Below are 19,429 nucleotides of genomic sequence, written 5' to 3'. Positions count from 1 at the left end.
CTCTGAGCTATGGCTTGCTGAAGAGCACCTAAGAAACAACCACAAAGAAGTCTAATATAGTATACACCTCTACCTCGATATAACGCTGTCCTCGGAAGCCAAAAAATCTTACTGCGTTATAGGTGAAACTGCGGAATATTGAACTTGCTTTGATCCACCGGAGTGCGCAGCCCCGTCCCCCCTGACCCCCCCGGAGCACTGCTTTACCGTGTTATATCCAAATTCGTGTTATATCGGGTCGCATTATATCGGGGTAGAGGTGTATGTATAAATCCAGGGCAGAAGTAGGCCCTTTGATGGGGAAGTTTCAGTAATATTTTCTCTTGAAAGAAACTGAACACCAACATAACTATTACTATTTGTTATTCCTATCAACAAAGAAAGAATGGAAAAGGATACATGTTAAGGTGGGGATTTTCAAATATAAAATGGGCAAGTAATTTTACTGCACAAAATCCAACAGTAATCATTGGAGGGGTTTTAAAGGAAAATTTCATTGCACTATAAACAGTATTGCAAGCATCACATTCAGGTACAAGAAGAGTAAATTACTAAAAAACACAAGGGTCTTAATATAATGAAAATGGTTTATTAAAGAGACTGGCCCAGGATTTGGTAGAAGGATATAGTACCTTTTACTTATAGGCTGCGTGTTTAAATTCAACCTTTCTGTTGCCTCTTTCAGTGGCCTATGTGAAATCTAGTCTTAGTTTAGTTCTCAGTCGGAGGGTGTCCACATGATGACTGTCATCCTTTTAGAGTCTCAGCACTAAGGACATGGTCTGAATGGACCTTGAAATTTACTGAATGGACGCACGAGGCATCGCAGTAAACCACAATCCTGCAATCTTAACTTTCGAAAAATTCCCACAGTCAATGGGAATTTTGCCAGAGTAAGGGCAGCAAAATTTGACCTTTTTTTGTGTGTGAAGGTGAAGGAGCTGGAGGAGGTAAAATGAAGTGCATGAGAAGTGTGTATGTGAGAGAGACAGACAGGGAGAGAGAGCGACATCACTATTGCTGCTTTGCTTTCACACTGACATAAATCAAGGTCAAAGGTACACAAAAGAGAGACCCTAAAGGCAGTCTGTTCTCAGAGGCTGGCCAATGAAATCTGAAAAAGGTTCAGAAAAGGGCTCATTTCATTCATGCCTGCCAGTGCATGAGTCCATTCTGTTGACCTATTCTCATGTCCCCAGGCCCAGGTTTTTGTCCCTGTGTGCCAGGACCCGTCTTTGTGTGTTATCCCTGTGTGCAAATATGCCAATGTCCATCCCCATGTGCCCATGCCATCCTTGTGTGCCTACATGCCAATGCCCAGTCCTCTGTGTTTTGTGCCTGTGCTGTCCCTGTGTGCCGACATGCTAGTGTCTGGCCCTTATACCTGTGCCATCTTAGCTTCCCAATATGTCAGTGCCCACCCCTATGTGCCTGTGCTGTCATGGTGTGCCTCTATGCCAATGTCCATCCCCATATACCCGAGGGTTGCCACCTCTGAGGTACAAAACCCCACAACATCCAGGATGGTCCTGACCCCCATAAAAACTGGACAGCTGGCAGTTCATACTGAGGACCCTTACAGATTTCCCAGGACAGCTACCTCAAAAAAGGGATGATCTTGGGAAAACCTGGGCAGGTGGCAACCCTAAGGTGCCCATGCTGTCCCTGTGTGCCTTCATGCCAGTGCCCATCCCCATATGTTTGTGCCATTCTAGTGTGCCTATATATCAGTTCCCGTCCCTGTGTCTAAGTGACCATCCCCATGTGCTTGTACGTCAGTGCCCAGCCCCATGACCCAGGGCCCATCTCCATGCGCCTATATGTCAGTGCCCACCCCCATCTGTCAGTGCCCACACGGGTTGCCAATTTTGGTTGAGTGTATTCCTGGAGGATTCATCACATGACATAATCTGTAATTAAAGATTAATCTTTAATTCCTGGAGACTCCCGGACAATCCTGGAGGGTTGGCAACCCTAGTGCCCGTCCCCATGTATCTGTATGTTAGTACCCATCCCTGTGTGTCAGTGCCTATCCCCATGTACCCCTGTATATCAGTGTTCATCCCCATGTGCCAAAGCCAATCCCCATGTGGCTGTGTGTCAGTGCCATTCCTGTGTGCCAGGGCCCAACCCCCAGTGCCTGTGCGTGCAGGTTTGGGGTGACCTGTGGGGGCCCTGTAGTGCTCTGTGATACAGTGCGTATTTCCCAGGGCCCTAGTGTGGGATCAGGATGGGCCCTCCCACCAGCCACTGAATCCATACAGGGACGGACACTGAGCTCAAGGCCACAGCCTCAACCTCCTCCCCTTCCCCCACCCCTCGGGTGACTGGTTGCTAGGGGACCTTAGCAACCCAAGTCCCTGGAGCGTCATCCTCGTGCGCCGGAAGCACTCTTCATCCTACCGGAAGTACGTTTGTTGTGGGAGAGGGGACGACGCGGAAGTGCAGATTGGAAGGGAACGATGGGTTGCGACGGGGGGACCATCCCCAAGAGACACGAATTAGTGAAAGGGCCTCGTAAGGTCGAGAAGGTAGGAGTGTGGTCCAGGGAGCCATGGCTGGGGGCGGCTGGCCCGGTCCGCGAGGGTACGGGGGGGGGGCGGGGATTGGAGCCCCCCCGGGGGTGTGGAAAGCCTGGTCACTGAGGGGGAGCTGGGCCTGCAGTCGAGGTTTGAACAGGAAGCCAGGGGATTCCCCTAGTAAAACAGCTGGAGATCCCCGCTGTAAGCCTGTTAGTGACTCTTAGAGAAATAGCCCTGAGTCTCGGAGCTGGCGATTGCAAACCCCTCTGGAATCTCTCTCTCCCCCCTGCAGACCCCCGGGGGGAAATGTGAGGCTGCAGCCTGTTTTTCCAGGTGGAGGTTGTTCTTTATCTGACACTGACCGAGCGCGGCAGCTTTTTGTGACGGCTTGTTATGGGAATGAAGCTAGACTTCATGCCAGTAAAACGGGCAGAGTGCGCCACTTATTGCACAGCATGGCACTCACCTGCTGTTCACCGCTACATGGTAGTGATAGCCAGCAGTTCAGGGAGATTCAAAAGGGGTTGTGTGTTCCTATGGGTGCATTCTTGGATGCTAGCTATGGTTACATTATGCACTTTTTGTCCAATCGGATGTAAGCACCCGTGTTTCTGGGGATAAGCCAACCCACTAGCTGCATGGAGTTAGGAAGAAACTTCCCCTATGGGCAGTTATTCCTCTGAAGACATCCAGTATTGGCTACTCCTGGAGACAGAATAATGGACAAGATGGATCAATGATCTGATTCAGTATGGCAATGTCTGTATTACACTATGGCACTAAAGGCATTCTGACAGCTAGTTAGATCTCTTCTATTTTTTTTTAATGTATCAAGCATGTACAGTGTTCTCAATGATTTTATCTGCTCTTGCCTTGAGGGGCAGATCAGAGGAGAGAATCAGTGTGAATGGAAAAAGCTGCAGGACCTCATGGCCATCCCCATGAGTGTACACAAACATGGCAAACATTTTGCCATGTATAAAGCACCAAGCAGCTGTTTTAAATCCATCCATATTCTCTTCCTATTTCTCTTCCGGCCCACAATGTGCTCAGCTGAAGTAGTAGTTCACATTTACAGGTTGTAGGCTCAGGCAACAGCCTACCAGCCCAAACTTTGCTTTTCTGCTCTCGTTTCACTTGCCTTAGCATTGGGTCATATCGACAGGCAGCCACAGCCTTAGGGGAGAAGAGGAACAGGTGGAAAGAGACAAGTGAGCAGAAAAACTTTAACAGATGAGTGAGGGAAGAGAGAGGAGGGGGGGAAGACAGAAGAATAGAGAACAGATGATAATAGACAAAATATAAGGAACAACATTGTCCTTTTTCAATCCATCCCAAGGAAGGGGCTCCAACAAAAAGGTTGGAACCACTAGAACAGTGGTTTTCAACTTTTTTTTCCATTTTCAGACCCCTCAAAAATTCCAAATGGAGGCACGGACCCCTTTGGAAGTCTTAGACATAGTCTGTGGACCCAAGGTTAAAAGCTGCTGTTCTGTGATAATGACAACTTTTTGCAGACCCCTTAGACATAGTCTTCAGACTTCCAGCAGTCCGCAGACCACAGGTTGAAAACCATAGCACTAGAAGACACTCCCTCTGCTGTCCCTCTCCACCTTCCTAGTTGAGTTTATAATCTAATGCAGTGGTAACACATGCAGTTAGACATTTGTCTGACAGGAGTCCTATTGAAATCAGTGGGGCTACTTGCATGAGTAAAGGTTAGCAGGATTGGGCTCCAAGTCAGACATAGGCAAAACACTTGTTTCCCATAACACTAAATCAAGGTCTAACCTAGCAAATGTGCAGAATCTTCACTGAAAGTTTTGAAAAAGCATTTTATCAGGTGAATTTGAGCCCAGAGGGTGGTTGTTTGTCATTTTGTAGGGTGTGGGTGCTGGTTTCAAATGTAAAGGTTTGAATGATAAATCTGCCAGTGGGAAAAATCCATCTGAAATGAATGATAAACCAGTGTTTTTTCCTCCTTCAGGTTGACAAAAATGCAGAATTAGTGGCACAGTGGTACTACTGCACACTGAGTCAAGAAGAACTAAGGAGACCAATTGTAGCCTGTGAGCTGGGCAGGTATGATTGTTTATTCTTTAGCTTTCTTGATAAAAATACTAATTTTTGAATAAATGTAGTTTATGAAAGTCAGAATTTTGACTACAAATTTTATGTTGTAGGCTGTATAACAAAGATGCTATCATTGAATTTTTACTGGATAAGTCATCTGATAAATCGCTTGTGCAGGCTGCATCATATATCAGGAGCATTAAGGTAAGTGGATGCCAAAATTTAAATCTGATTCTAAAAGGCAGACAATTAATATCTTAATTTTTCAAGTACTGTTCTGGCACTCTTTCCAGTTCAAAATGGAAAGTTTAGCAAATAAGTTTGTAAATTCTTATATAGCATGTAAATTTAGCATCTCATTTCTAGGCAGTCTGATACTTTGGTAGCAGTTGTGTTGGCTTACAATATCGGAGACACTGCTGCTATACTGCAGGCTATCTGTCTTTTTATGATATATTGTATGGGAGGGGAACACATACTTTTAACTAATGGTGACAATCTCAAATTGCTAGGCAGCCAAAGTCTGTACCCAGTCTGTATAAAATGGAGCAGATTTCAGTCACTTTCTTCTATACTGTGAGGATGCAACCTGTGGAAACTACTACACCCAGTTGCTGTACTCCATCTTGATCCAAACAGGCATTTGTCCTGTCCTGAAGTGGAGTATTGCATGCTGTACCGTGTTGTCTTCGTAAGCTGCACTTCTTCATTAAACATGAGAGTTGCCCATGTCACCTCATAGAATTTAGAGCTGCATTTGGATCACCTTTTGCTCTGTGAATAGCTCATGATTAAGGCTGTGGGATTGTCACAGAGCTGCCTGGCCATGCCTCCGCCTAAGAGCTGAGCAAGGGGGATGTTGCTGCTTCCGGGGAGCCCGCCAAGTAAGCGCCGCCCAGAGCCCACCTCACCCCGTCCTGTGCCCCAGCCCCCTTCTCCCTCCCACACCCAAACTCTGCTGCTGCAGTGGGGAGAGACGCAGAGCCAGGTAGGGAGCCAGCCGGCCTCGCCAAAATTTCCCGCACCAGTGGGATCCCAGGCCGCACGCCGCTGCCCTCCCCCCGTCCACACCATCTGGGCCGCCCTCCCGCAGCACCTGCGGGGCCTCCAGGCAGACCCCCAAGTTGTAGTCATGGGTATTTTTAGTAGAAGTCATGGACAGGTCACGGGCCATGAATTTTTGTTTACTGCCTGTGACCTGTCTGTGACTTTTACTAAAAATACTTGTGACTAAAACGTAGCCTTACTCATGATACCTTGCATGTCACTATTTAATAGCCAAGCCCATACCACTCCTGTAACACAGGTGGTATTATCACCTTTTAAACAGTGGGTAAAGAGAGGCACAGTGAGGCTAAACTGGGAAAGAGGCTAGTTGATATTGAGCCAATATGGCCACTTTGTAAATATTTATTTTTAAATCTTTATACTGTATTGCAGAATTAGGACACTGTTAGAACACTGCCAGTCAGGAATAGAATCCTGAGTCTCCCATGCCAGATATGTCAAACATTTTGCAGGTGTAAAATTTCAGAGCTGCTGTATGGCTGAACTTATAAAAACTTTACAGTCTGTGACACTAAAATGTCATTGTCATTATAAATGTGATTGAAGGCTCTAATATAAAATAGAATCATAGAAACGAAGGACTGTAAGGGACCTTGTGAAGTCATCAAGTCCAGGCCCCTGTGCTGAGGCAAAACCAGGCGAACCTGGACCATCCCTGACAGGTGTTTGTCCAAACTGTTCTTAACAATTTCCAGTGATGGGTATTCCGCAACCTACCTGGGAAGCCTATTCCAGGATTTAACTACCTTTATAGTTAGAAAGATTTTCCTAATATCTAATCTAAATCTCCCTTGCTGCAGATTAAGCCCATTATTTCTTGCCCCACCTTCAGTGGGCATGGAGAACTACTGATCACAGTTCTCTTTATATACAGCCATAACATATGAAAAACTGTTATCAGGTCCCCCCCTCAGTTATCTTTTCTCAAGACTAAACATGCCCAATTTTTTTTAACCTTTCCTCATATCAGATTTTCCTAACCTTTGCATTTTTGTTGCTCTCCTCTGGACTCTCTTCGGTTTGTCCATATCTTTCCTAAAGTATGGTGCCCAGAATTGGACACAGTACTTCAGTTGAGGCCTCACCAGTGCTGAGTAGAGTGGGACAATTACCTCCTGTGCCTTATAGATGACACACCTGTTAATATACCTCAGAATATTAGTCTTTTATGCAACTGCATCACATTGTTGACTCATTCAATTTGTGCTCCACTATAACCCCAGATCCTTTTCAGCAGTACTACACCCTCGCCAATTATTCTCCATTTTGTAGTTGTGCCGTTGATTTTTCCTTTCTAACTGTAGTACTTTGCACTTGTCTTTGTTGAATTTCATCATTTCTTCATATAATAAGCCTATAACAGGTTGTGCTCACCACCGCGGCGCCTCCTGCTGGTTGCTCCAGGAATTAGCTCTGTCCTAGCCGTGGAGCGCCCTCTGCGGGTGGTGTCCCACCCATTGCCTGCTGTGCTGTCTGGGACCCGCATTGCTCCCTGGCTTGCGGCATCCTCTTCTGGACACAGCCCTTTGGCTGTGCCCCTGCTCTGTTTTCCTCCCTTCCGGGGGTATCAGCAGTCCTCAGTCTGCACCTGCTGCCCCAAAGTCTAGTCCCTTGCCTCAGGCACTGTCCTTTGGCCATGCTCCTTCATGGTAAGGTGCGGTGTAAGAGGGGAGGGGAGGACCCAGGCCTTCCCACTACAGAACCCTCTAGCGGTAGCCTCCCACTGCCCTCCTTCAATCCCCTCTTTTCCCTGTGTACGCTGGGCCACTTCTCCTTGGTCCTTATATCTTCTTGGCCCTTTTCGTCAGGGGCCGCCGCCTGGCATGTAACAGGCCGGAGCTCTCGCTCTGCTCCCCTGAGCCTGCCCAGCACTGCTCTCGCCTAGGTGCTCTGTCTACAGGGAGCCAGTCCTTCTCCCTTGCTTGTCAGGAAGGGACTGCTGCCTCTGCTTTGCAGCCTTTATGTAGGGCCCAGCCTGGCCCTGATTGGCTGCCTTTCTGCCCTTCTCTGATTGGCCGGGTTCTGCACAGGCTCCCTCCAGCCTGCTTTCACCCCCCTCTGCCAAAGTGGGGCAACTGCCCCACTACAAAGCCATAAAGGAAAATGTATCTTCAGGAACATCACCACTTCAACATGTCTCAAGCATCATTAGAACACAATTTAAAAACTTACCTTTGTCTCTTCCAGAATGTAACAGAGCTGAACCTTGCAGATAATCCAGCTTGGAAAGGTGATAAAGGGAACACAAAAGGTGATAAATATGACGACATCCAGTGTGCACGCTTTATTTGCCCTGTGGTGGGCTTGGAAATGAATGGAAGGCATCGGTTAGTATCGTACATGTAACTTTAACTGGACTTTACTTAGAACTGTGTAAATTAATATTGTAGAAACTGTTAAAATATTGGGAGGGCAGATCCTGAGCAGCTGTAAATTGTCATAACTCCATTAGGGGGCTCTAATCCCTCTCCCTCTGAAAGTCTACTGCAAAACTCCTATTAACTTCAGTGGTGCGGGGGGAGCCCCAGGGAGTTCTGTTGTGACACATTATTTTGGAGGAATGTAATAGTGGCAGATCTGTGGAATTAGAGTGGAAGTCTACCAAATTATGTTCAAGATCTCCTCACCCATTTTCTTTATGATGATGATTGACCTAATATTCCGCCTCTCAAAATAATTACCCCAGGCAAGAAAAATGTTCTTCTTTAATGCTTATTCATTCCAAGAATCCATTTTAAATTGTACTATATTCAGTAACTAACAGTCAGGCAGGTGAATGCCTAATTGCTCATTTATCGGTTCCTGAATGCTTTCTTTTTAATGTCAGCAAGTGTTTCAGGATGGAGGAGGGGATGACTCTTACTTAATGGTACTTTGAAGCTTTGTTTTTTTTTTTTTTTTTTTTTTGCCATATCGGGTTGTTGGAAAGGAAGCTCTTTCCCAAAGCATATAAACCTTATACAGAATCATTAACAGATCCGTCTCACACTTTTTTCTCTTTCCCTTTCTGAATATCTCAAAGACAATGTTAAGAATATAGCTCCCATTGGCAATACTGCTCATTTAGTAGTTAGCAGAAAATTTGTTATGTTATTTATTTATGCACAGTAACATGGTTATTTTGGATTGTATAAAAGTAAGAATTATGTTTGTCTTAACTTCAAAAAATTTTATATTGAACACTGGAAAACTGAATTATGGTAGGAATCATAAAATTAGCTAAACCGCTTTTAGACTCTACATTTTACTTAAGTTCATATTTTTAAAAATGGCCATTATGTTTAATCCACTTCTCAAATTAATTTTCAAATCAAATGCTTTGAGAATTACTATGAATAGCCCCAACATTATTATTTATTTACTATTGGTGTTACTGTAGTGCCTTCGAGCCTTACTAATGGACCAGGGCCTCATTGTGTTAGGCGCTGTACAGTCACACAAGAACAACAACAAAAAAAGACAATCCCTGCCCTAAGGATCTTACAATCTATAAATTAAGAGATAATAAAGCGATGCAGATTGGGGAGTACAAGGAAACAGTGAGAGCATATTGGTCAGCATGATAGACTGTGGTCTCAGCAGCCTAACCATTACCAACTTTTTGTTGTAAACATCATAGAAATGTAGGGCTGGAATGGACATCAGAGGTCATCTAGTGCAGCCCCCTGTGCTGAGGCAGGATTAAGTATACCTAAACCCTCCCTGACAGACACATAGAATCTTAGAATCATAGAAATGTAGGGCTGGAAGGGACTTTGAGAAGTCAAGTCCAGCCCCCTGCACTGTGGCAGGACCAAGTAAACAGACCATCCCTGACAGGTGTTTGTCCAGTTGTTTTTAAAAGCTTCCTGCTCTAGAGCTTAACTACCCTTATAATTAGAAAGTTTTTCCTAATGTCTAACCTAGAGCTCCCTTGCTGCAGATTAAGCCTCTTATTTCTTGTCATGCCTTCATGGAGGACTATTAATCACAATTCTTTCTGTATACAGCCCTTAAAATATTGGAAGACTGTTATCAGCTCCTCCCTCAGTTGTCTTTACTCAAAACTAAACATGCCCAGATTTTTTTAACCTTTTCTCATAAGTCAGGTTTTCTGAACCTTTTATCATTTTGATTGCTCTCCTGTGGACTCTTTCCAGTTTGGTCACATTTTTCCTAAATGCTTTTGAGAGAGGTTTTGAAGGAACCTTATTATCATTATAATTTTGGATAATGGGTAGCTTAGTGCATGTTTGCAGGGGGCATCTCACAAGTGTGAGGGGAAGCCTATGGAAAATATATGAGGAAATTTATTTGAAAATTTAACAAGTAGGCGATAGAGGCTGGTGGGCTGATTGGTGGCTCATTCGTGAATGAGAGACGATAAAATGGGGATAGACTGAAGGGTCTTGAAAATTAATACAAGCAGCTTATGTTTGATGTGATAGAGAAAGTGGAGCCAGTGGAGGTGTGCAAAGGAAGGGGCGACACGGATTAGGAAAGTGATGGGCTAGGAATATGATCTTTGCAGCAGCCACAACAGGAAAAATCATGGTGGAGAGTGTCCATCACTCATCAGAGTGCTCCTCATACAAATACGAGAGTTTGATTAATGCTTAGATACTTCAGAGGATCTGGGGAACCTACATGGATCAGTAGCAAAGTATAGTGAGGTCTTGTAAGAATTCATTAATTTTTGAGAGGTTGTAGTAAACTTGTTAGTATTCACTGAAATAGTATAAAAATAAACTAAATTAGACTAGTCAGAATAAATTAACAAAGTACATAGCATAATTCAGAATGTTTGATTTTTGTTTGTTTAGTTAGTAATTATAATGAGTCTCACTATCATTAATGCAAATTAGCTATGGCATACTTGTGTTTCTCTTGATTAGCCACAAGGAGGTGTACAAAAAGCTAACAGGTAAATTACTTGCTGCCATCTGCAGTGTTGGTTTAATTTATTTATTACACATGTATAAAATAAAATGTCTGTTACTGGTAAACTAAATTTTCTAAAATGTTACAATCAAATTACTCTGGTTTTATTTTTTTCCAAGGTTTTGTTTTTTGCGGAATTGTGGCTGTGTGTTCTCTGAACGTGCTCTTAAAGAAATTAAAACAGAAGTTTGTCACCGGGTAAGTTTAATCTTTAAATCTTGTTTTTGCTTTAAAAACACATAGGAGTAAATGTGGCCATAGTTTGGGTGTACACATAAATATACAGACTCTCTATGCCAGATGCAAATGCTTCTTCACACAAAAATTTGAACAGATGCACATACAAATTGAGGTTGCATCTGCAAAACTCAAAGATTTCACTTTTCTAGTAACCTGAAAATAATACTTTATATCCTTTTAACAGAATTGAGTGTAATAGTTCCTTTGTGATTAACTTGGGAAATGCACATCTTAAAACCCTTATTCTTAAAGTTAGTTTGGTTTTATATCAGCTATTCTCCAAAATCAAATGTTTTGTTCATTTTATTATTTTCCCCAGACACTGTAGTCTTTTAATTTCAGTTCAAGAAAAGGTTGTTTTTTATATTTGCTGAATACTTGCCATTTTTTGTTTTTATTTTTAAAAAAATCTTTTGACCCATTTATAACGTTAAAACGTCAGATAACTTTTTCCCAGATTTTTAAATAGTTAAATAATCTCAATACTTACAGTAAAAGACAAGTTACTTTGAATTATTCTGCTTGGAAAACTAGTACAGCAATCTCACCAGATGAAAAAGTAACACTATATATATTACGTTACTGTGTATGATTTTAACATTGTAAAACAGTCTTATGTGTTGGTACATAAATACTTAAACACTGATGTGAATTCTTGATGAAATTCAAGGTGCAGATGGATTTCCTTTCTTCACTTAATGTTTTTCTAGAAGCAATGATATGAATGCACAAGAGAGTTATTTACTCTATTTTTGCTTCTGTTATTTGACTTGTTCTTGAAGACAGTGTGCTCAAAAAAGAATATTTTCTCTATTTTAGGGTATTCCATTGATAATTTTGTTTGTTGTTGTTCTTCATTGTTCCAAGTGCAATGCTGTGGACAAAGGGCTAATGCAAAAACTGGAAACCTCGAGTAGGAGTAGAGAGGTTATTTTACCTTGTTATTAGGCACTGGTGTGACTGCTGCTGGAATATTGTATCTAGTTCTGGTACCCACAATTCAAGAAAGATGTTGAGTTATTGGAGAGGGTTCAGAGAAGAGCCATGAGAATGATTAAAGGATTTTTGTGATAGACTCAAGGAGCTCAATCTATTTAGCTTAACAAAGAGAATGTTAAGGGGTGACAGTTTATATGCACCTACATGGAGAACAAGTATTTAATAATAGGCTCGTCAATTCTAACAGAAAAAGATATAACACAATCTAGTGGCTGGAAATTGAAGCTAAACAAATTCAGACGGGAAATAAGGTGTAAATATTTAATGGTGAGAGTAATTAACCATTGGAGCAACTTACCAAGGGTTGTGGTGGATTTTCACTGACAATTTTAAAATCAAGATTGGATGTTTTTCTAAAATAAATGCTCTAGCTATTATTTTGGGGAAGGTCTATGGCCTGTGTTATACAGGAGGTCAAAATGGATGATCACAGTGGCATTGGAATCTATGAATTGCACTAGCTGCTAGAAAAAGCTGAAACATCACATATGCAAGCTTTTCTTGATTAAAATTAATATTCATTCTGCACCATAGGTATACGAAGTTCATGTATACTAGATCTAGCAGATAGACCCACACATTTGTTTTAGTGGTATTTCTCCTGGAGTATTTAAGAGAATAGGACTCATGGTCCGTGGACCACTGGAATGAAGATTCAGCTGCTGCATTTGTCTTTAATTAGTAACAGCATGGTGGTTACATGACATTGTCTTGGTTCTGCAGATGTTGAAGCTCAGGTGCAGGGATGTTTACTGATTTGTCCAAAAGTCATACAAGGTCTGAATATAGTAGAGAATTTTGGTGGTCCCAGTACAGGCTCATGCTCCTTGAATGCTTGTATAAAAGTGTATTCCCAAATAACTGCTGCTAACATTTCAATACTGCTTTCAGTATAATTGTGATTGTAGTAGGTCTACATCAAGTCTTAAACTCCTCTGCTGGTTCAATTTTAACTGATTCAGAACTATTTTAGAGTTAGTTTGGCAGAACTGGGGCTAGAATCCTGTCTCCCAATCCTGTCCTTTTTCCTTAGGAGGACAGAGGAGGGGTGGGGTACAAACTTCCACTGCACCATGCTGGGGGCACCATTTTGAAGCAGCACAAGGGCAGGATGGGAGGGAGGTGGGGGCTCCTAGCTCACATCCACCAACAATAACAATAAAAAATAGATTGTAAAGATAGGTATTTAGATGCCAAAGTTCTAGGGGATCTGACCCTTCAGTTCCAGCCTGGTGTTCGGCCTCAGACAATGCAGGGCAGGAACTGGGTCCATTGTAACACAGTAGAACTGGGACTGGCTTTCCAGCTGGCCGTCGTCAGGGTCCTGAGTCACAAAAAAGGGACAGCTCCTCTCCAGCATCCTCCTGCTCATTTTCCCGTGGGTCTAGCCAGTCATCCTCAGTAGGGGGAGAGAGCCACCACCAGTCTCCAAATACTGCCTGGAATGGCTAGTACTATATTTTTGTAGAATCCTGTCTAGTTCATCCAAAAATGGACAGATCACATGTCCCCTACCAGAATGTCTCATTTGATCTCTTGTTTCAGTGTATTTTCTTCTGAGCTGCTTGAGCTTTTTCCAGCACTAGTTGGCATCCTGCTCTTGCCCCTCGTGAACATCTGCTTTTCACACAAGCTTTATTTCTGTGGCTAACCACAACAGCTTCCTGAAACAGTGCTTCTCCCCAGATAGTGATGCAATCCAAGGTCTCAGCATGGCTCCAAGCAGCTGCGCGAGGTATGTTGTGGGGCTTCTGGAGCGCTAGTGTGCTTGTATCACCAGACTAATGATATACTGGCATCCAGAAACAAATGGGTAAAAATCTGACTCTGCCACCTTCTAAAGGAAACTGTATAGTAGTTTGACTCTTAAAAATATGTATATATACAGTTGACTTAAGTACATCTGGGGACTCTGATTCTTAACACAAGTTTTCAGTGGACTCATTCTAGGCCTTGTCTACACTAGGAGAGGTTGGCTGGTATAGTTTTACTAGTATAGCTATACTAGCAAAATGCTCTAGTGTGGATGCACTGATATCAGTATAAAAGTGATTTTACCAGTGTAGTTTATGCTAGTTCGGGAAACCAACATTAACTATTCTGGTGGAACTGTATGTACAGTAGGACTTTTACAGACATAGCTTTGTTGGTTTAAAAACAAAAATCCCACCCCTAACTGACATAGTAAAATCTTTAAGTGTAGACCAGGACCTATATTTTGGTCTGCACTTCCTTTGATATGTGTTTAAGACTGAAGAACTTAGAGTAGAGTTGAATGTTCAGAAAAGATAGCCCTGATCCAGTTGCCTCATGCACAGAAAGTGAGTAGAAGTTTAGGGCCCTTAGGGAGCTGGTTTCTATGCTTTCTGGTAGTTAATGGTTTGTTTATATTGAAAGCAATAATTAGCTGTATTCCCCTGGTGCACTCTTTTTCTTTGTGCAGTAGTGGATTTAAAAACTGAAGTGAATGTGAGAATAAGAAGTAAAAAAGCTGTCATTTTCTATCGTAAAAACTGAAGTGAATGTGAGAACATGTAGTAAAAAAGCTGTCATTTTCTATATATAGTATGTTCTATGATTAGTGATTGACTATTAGGAACACCGTTTGTTAATATCTGGTATAGGCTGTCTCTCGGAACACAAGGCCTTCCACAATATTGAACTCTGGATTTTACCAATTCCCACAGAGACGTCTTGGAAGCTACATTCTAAATAGTGGCAATGGCGACAGCTTCTGTTGTGCTAGCTGGTGTATTTAAAGACATTCTGTTTTGCTAACCTGTATCTTAAAGATAAGTGAGAACATGTTCTCAGAAGAAGCAACTTCTGATGCAATAATGATCAGCTCTAGCATGGCTCTTATGAGTACGCTGATTGCAAAGTTAAATGGATTTTTTGTGTGTGTAGGAGAAATGTAAGCTTATTACAGCATAACCCATAGGCCATGTGTTTGATTATGCTCCCTTTCTTCATATCCAATATCTAATTGATTCAATCGGTGGACAACTTTGTATTTTTTAAGGAGGAGAGGAAGGGGATAGTTAAACATAGATATTATGACTAAAGTTGATAAACTGTCCTCAGATATCATATACTCTGTTGTGCTGAATAGTTGAAACACTTTTGTTTTAGTCACCTGCTTGTTTGACAACTCATCAAAAATTGGGTTATTTTACATTAGGTTAAAATAAGTCCATTGTTGGTCAATAAGTATTTCTGTGTCCACTATTTTATTACAGATGAATGTCTTAACCTGCACTTTACCCTAAAAACCTAGCTGACAATCCTGAGACCTCTTAGTTTGCATCACCCAAGAGGACACAATAGGCAGCATAAATACATACCCATAGAGCATAAATCTGGAGTTTGAGTAGTCACTCTATTCCCGACTAATCTCAACTGTGTAAAAGTTCATTTAAAAAAAAATCTATTTTGTATGTCCACTTAAATTGTGAGCCCACAGACTAATCTGGATACCTAGTAATTAGCAAACAGCTAAACACCAAGTGCTTCCCAAAGGAACTTAGAGAGATGCTTTCTGACAGTGATGAAATTCAGAAGACTCATTGTCTTGGGGAAACATTGACGTAGACTATGGCTTATATAATAGCCCAACATTTTTTGTCTGAACTCTGCACCTTAGGTTTCATATAGGTAATCGCCGAGAGCATGCCAGTCAGTCATGCCCTGGGCTAGTTCATCAGATAGGATGCATACACAGGAAAGAGAAACAAGTTATTTCTTCCATGCCATCGACTTCCTCCTCCAATTTAAAATAAAAACTGTATCCATTATACAAACAAGGGGAAATCATGAGTCAGCCCCCCAAATTTCTGCACCACGCTAAATTCATGCTCACATTTTGCAACATAAAAGTGTATATGCTAAATTTCACATGCAGCTCAGGTAACCACATTTGGAAGGGTGTCTTGTATGGTGTCTCTGAAATGCAGGTCCACAAAAACAACTTGCATATGCATGTTTGAGTCAGATTTAAGGTAACAAAAGACAGTTCAGGTTGCCTCAGCTCATTTCAATGAGGTACATATTGTACCGTGTTCAGAGGCTTCTGAAATCCCTAGGTACTTGGAAGGAAGGGATAGCAGTTTTTGCATTTTTTTTTTTCAGACAAGGGTCCCCCAACACTGAAATAACTTGATTAATTCCCAGCAAAAACCTTGCATAAAGCAAATCTGAAATATATTGCCCATCTAAATTCTTCTTCTGTAGCTGGAAACTTTTAAAGTCCTGGTTCATATTTTGTTTTGCTAACAAAACAGGAAAGAGTACAAGAGGCAACCGTCATAGCGGCTTTCTTTCATTAGAGGCACTAGGCAACAGTTAACATTTGAGAATTTTTTGAAGTTGTTTTTACACACACAGTAGTTGCTTTAAAACTGTTTTTCCATTCTTCACACCTGTCTCCCACTGCTCTAGGATTCAAGTCAGAGCTGCCATTAAAAATGTGAAACCTGTAGAACAACTAAGGCTATGTGTACATTACACAGTTTTTAGCGACATGGCTGTGCCGCTACAGCCGTACCACTAAAAGATAGGCAGTGTAGCCGCTGTTTGTTGGCAGGAGAGAGATCTCCTGCTGACAAAAAACTTCCACCCTCAATAAGCGGTGTTAGCCTGCCGACAAAACGCTGTTCAAACTGGTGTTTGTTGTCAGCAAAACTTTTGTCTTTTGGGGTGTGTGTGTTTAATTTTTTTAACATCTCGGAACGACAAAAGTTTTGTTTTTCACTTGCCAGTGTAGACAAAGCCTAACACTTAGAGCATGAGAGGTCGAACACAAGTCTGTATTATTAAGAAACAGATTAATTGTATCTTTTCTCTTATCACCTGAAGGATAAACCCTTTTGAATGCTTCTGCTAAAATTTAACTCCATCTGGCCAAAATCTATTGGAAAATGGATAAAACTTTATATTTGTGCTTTATGTAAAAAGAGAATTTGAAGAATTAAGGCCTTAGTTAAAATTTTCATTAGTGACAGAGGCACTTAGAGCCTCTTTAAAGATTTAGGCTCCTAAATCATTTGGGCTGTTTTGGAAACATTACCCCTTGTCTGTATTAAAATTTGCACCAGTTTTACCAAAAGTGTGATTTACACTAGTGAAAAACTAGACACACTCAATGCAGTTTAATCTGTTTTATATTAATTAAATTTAAATGTAATCAATTTAAGACAAATTGATATAAACCTGATTTGAATTGGATTAAGATTATCCACAATGCACAGGTTTAACTAAATCAGTTTTTCACCCAATTTATGGTTAAACCCGAGCGACTCTGATTCTAGAAAAGGCCTAAATATTTCTAAAGTTTTTCATTTGATTGAGCGGTATACAGAATAGTATTTTTGAAAACCCTGGAGCTGCTGTAGAAAAGGAGAAAACAAATATAATATCAGTAAGATGCCACACTTCTAAAATAGCAATGGCAGGATATGACTTTGAGAGAAAAAAGAAAGGAACTGGGAGAACAGAAACATTTTTCTGGAAGCACCTTTGGATGGTTGGACAACACAAAATGAGGTGGTTTCGTGGAGATGTGTTCCACAATGCAGGATCCAATAGAACAGCAGCATGATTTCCTGTCAACTTCAGAAGGAATTGTGTGCTTGTAAAAGGCTTTCAATTTCAATATTGGACTTTGATCTGAAATCGTTTCACCTACTAATGTTGCAGATAGCACCTCAGATTACTAAATTTGGAGTTTGAAGGAAGAAAAATTCCTGTCTCATTTCTTTGTTCGTTTGTCAGCAACTTGGACATGATCTTCACTTTTACACCAGCTGTAGCTCCACAGACTTTAATAGAGCTATGCTGACTGACACCAGCTGATGAGCTAGTACTTGGCATATAATGGACATTTTCATTCTCTTCCTGTGTAGTCAGTCAGTCTATTGTTTTTGTGTGAATGTTTCATGTAGCAACCGGAATGAAAAAACATTATAAAAAAGGAAACTATTGTGAAGCTGCAGAGATTAACAGGGTGATTAAGCAACAGGTATAATAGCTGAAATTATTTTAACTCTGTTTTTAGAAAATGTCTAGTTTTCAAGTTGATAATGTCCATCTCAAAGGCATTTAGTAAGAGCCATTAGTACAAGTTCCACTAGTAGGTAGACCTTGATATAATCAGGATCCAAAGCCATTAGGGTCTATGACTTTAAAACTGGGACTGCTGATTTTTAACCTGCTCCTTTATAGCCACCAACTATAAGGCATACAGGGCAGGCGTAGTGTGATCATGGTAGCTCAAGCCACGGAGCAACTGTGATGCAACATTCTGAAGAAACTGTGCGTGAAGGAGTAGCCACAATGAGAGGACTGACAAGGGATTTACAGTAAACCAGATTTGTCACTAGAATCTAGGGTGACCAGACAGCAAGTGTGAAAAATCGGGATGGGGGTGGGGAGTAATAGGAGCCTATATAAGAAAAAGATCCAAAAATCGGGACTGTCCCTATAAAATCAGGACATCTGGTCACCCTACTAGAGTCTGTGTTGCTGTTATGAGGTCATCAAATGGTTAAGATGCAGATTGCACAACCAAAAAACACACTTTTTTACAGTGTCAGATATGTTTCATGCTTCCATGGGCAGGCCATAGGGTTGCCAACCCTCCCGGTTTTGCCGGGAGTTTCCTGGAATCACGCCCTATCTCCCGGAGGCTACTGAAGGCAAACTGGGAGATTTTAGGTGCTGAAAGTCTGGTGGTGCAGCGGGGCTAAGGCCTGCCCTGCCCCGCTTCCAAAAGTGGCTGGCATGTCCCTGCCGCCCCGGGGGGGGCCCTGAAGGCGCGGGCAGCACACGGAGCCCCCTGCATCCCCTCTTGCCCCCCGGAGCTGCTGCCAGACATGCCAGCTGCTTCTCGGAGCAGCGCGGGGCCAGGGCAGGTAGGGAGCCTGCCTTGGCCCCACTGCCCGGGAGCTGCCCGAGGTAAGCGCCTCCTGGCCGGAGCTTGCACCCCACACCCTCTTCTGCACCCTAACCTCCTGTCCCAGGCTCAGCCTGGAGCCCCCTCCCACACTCTGACCCCTCGTCCCCACCTCCCAGCCCAGAGCCCGCACCCCCTCCCACACCCCAACCCTCTGCACAAGCCCGGTGAAAGCGAGTGAGGGTGGGGGAGAGTGAGAGATGGAGGGAGGCGGGGTGGAGTAGGCACGGCCTAAGGGAAGGGGCATAGCAAAGGTGTTTGGGTTTGTGTGATTAGAGAGTTGGCAACCCTAGGCCAGGCCATGGTCAAAAGTGAAACCAAGATTCTTAACTTGGTTAAACCTCTCTGAAAGACAAGTGGAGGGAGCAAAAGGAGAAGTGAGCACCTCAGGCAGGCAATCGCAACTTCATCAAGCTAGGGTTACCATATCTATTAAATAAAAAAAGAGGACCCTCCACGGGCCCTGGTCCCGCCCATTTCCCCACCCCCAGCCCTGCCCCAATTCCGCCCCTTCCCCGCCCTAACTCCGCCCCCTCCCACTCCCAGCCACGGGGAAAGGGCTGCCCGAGTGCTACCGGCTTCACGGTTTGCCGGGCAGCCCCCAGACCCTGCGCCCCCGGCCGGCGCTTGCCCAGCGCAGCTGGAGCCCGGGAGGGGA

The 19,429-nt window shown here is 42.8% G+C and overlaps 1 protein-coding gene across 2 annotated transcripts in view; it reads left to right on the top strand.

The window, feature by feature from the left end:
• Positions 1 to 2,408: 2,408 nt before the first annotated feature.
• The window catches only part of RTF2 (replication termination factor 2), a 56,558-nt gene continuing 39,537 nt past the window's right edge, over positions 2,409 to 19,429 (top strand). For both annotated transcript variants that reach the window (XM_024203388.3, XM_024203387.3), the window contains exons 1-5: positions 2,409 to 2,531; positions 4,510 to 4,604; positions 4,706 to 4,799; positions 7,851 to 7,990; positions 10,703 to 10,781. In XM_024203388.3, coding sequence (XP_024059156.1) covers positions 2,463 to 2,531; positions 4,510 to 4,604; positions 4,706 to 4,799; positions 7,851 to 7,990; positions 10,703 to 10,781 — 477 coding nt within the window. In that variant the 5' untranslated portion in view covers positions 2,409 to 2,462. The remainder of the gene's footprint in view (positions 2,532 to 4,509; positions 4,605 to 4,705; positions 4,800 to 7,850; positions 7,991 to 10,702; positions 10,782 to 19,429) is intronic.

Source organism: Terrapene carolina, unplaced genomic scaffold, assembly GCF_002925995.2.
Source record: "Terrapene carolina triunguis isolate 2854851 unplaced genomic scaffold, T_m_triunguis-2.0 Scaffold130, whole genome shotgun sequence".
Lineage (NCBI taxonomy): Eukaryota > Metazoa > Chordata > Testudines > Emydidae > Terrapene > Terrapene triunguis.
Note: the sequence above shows the minus strand (reverse complement) of the source record. Positions and strands in the feature narration are given on the sequence as shown.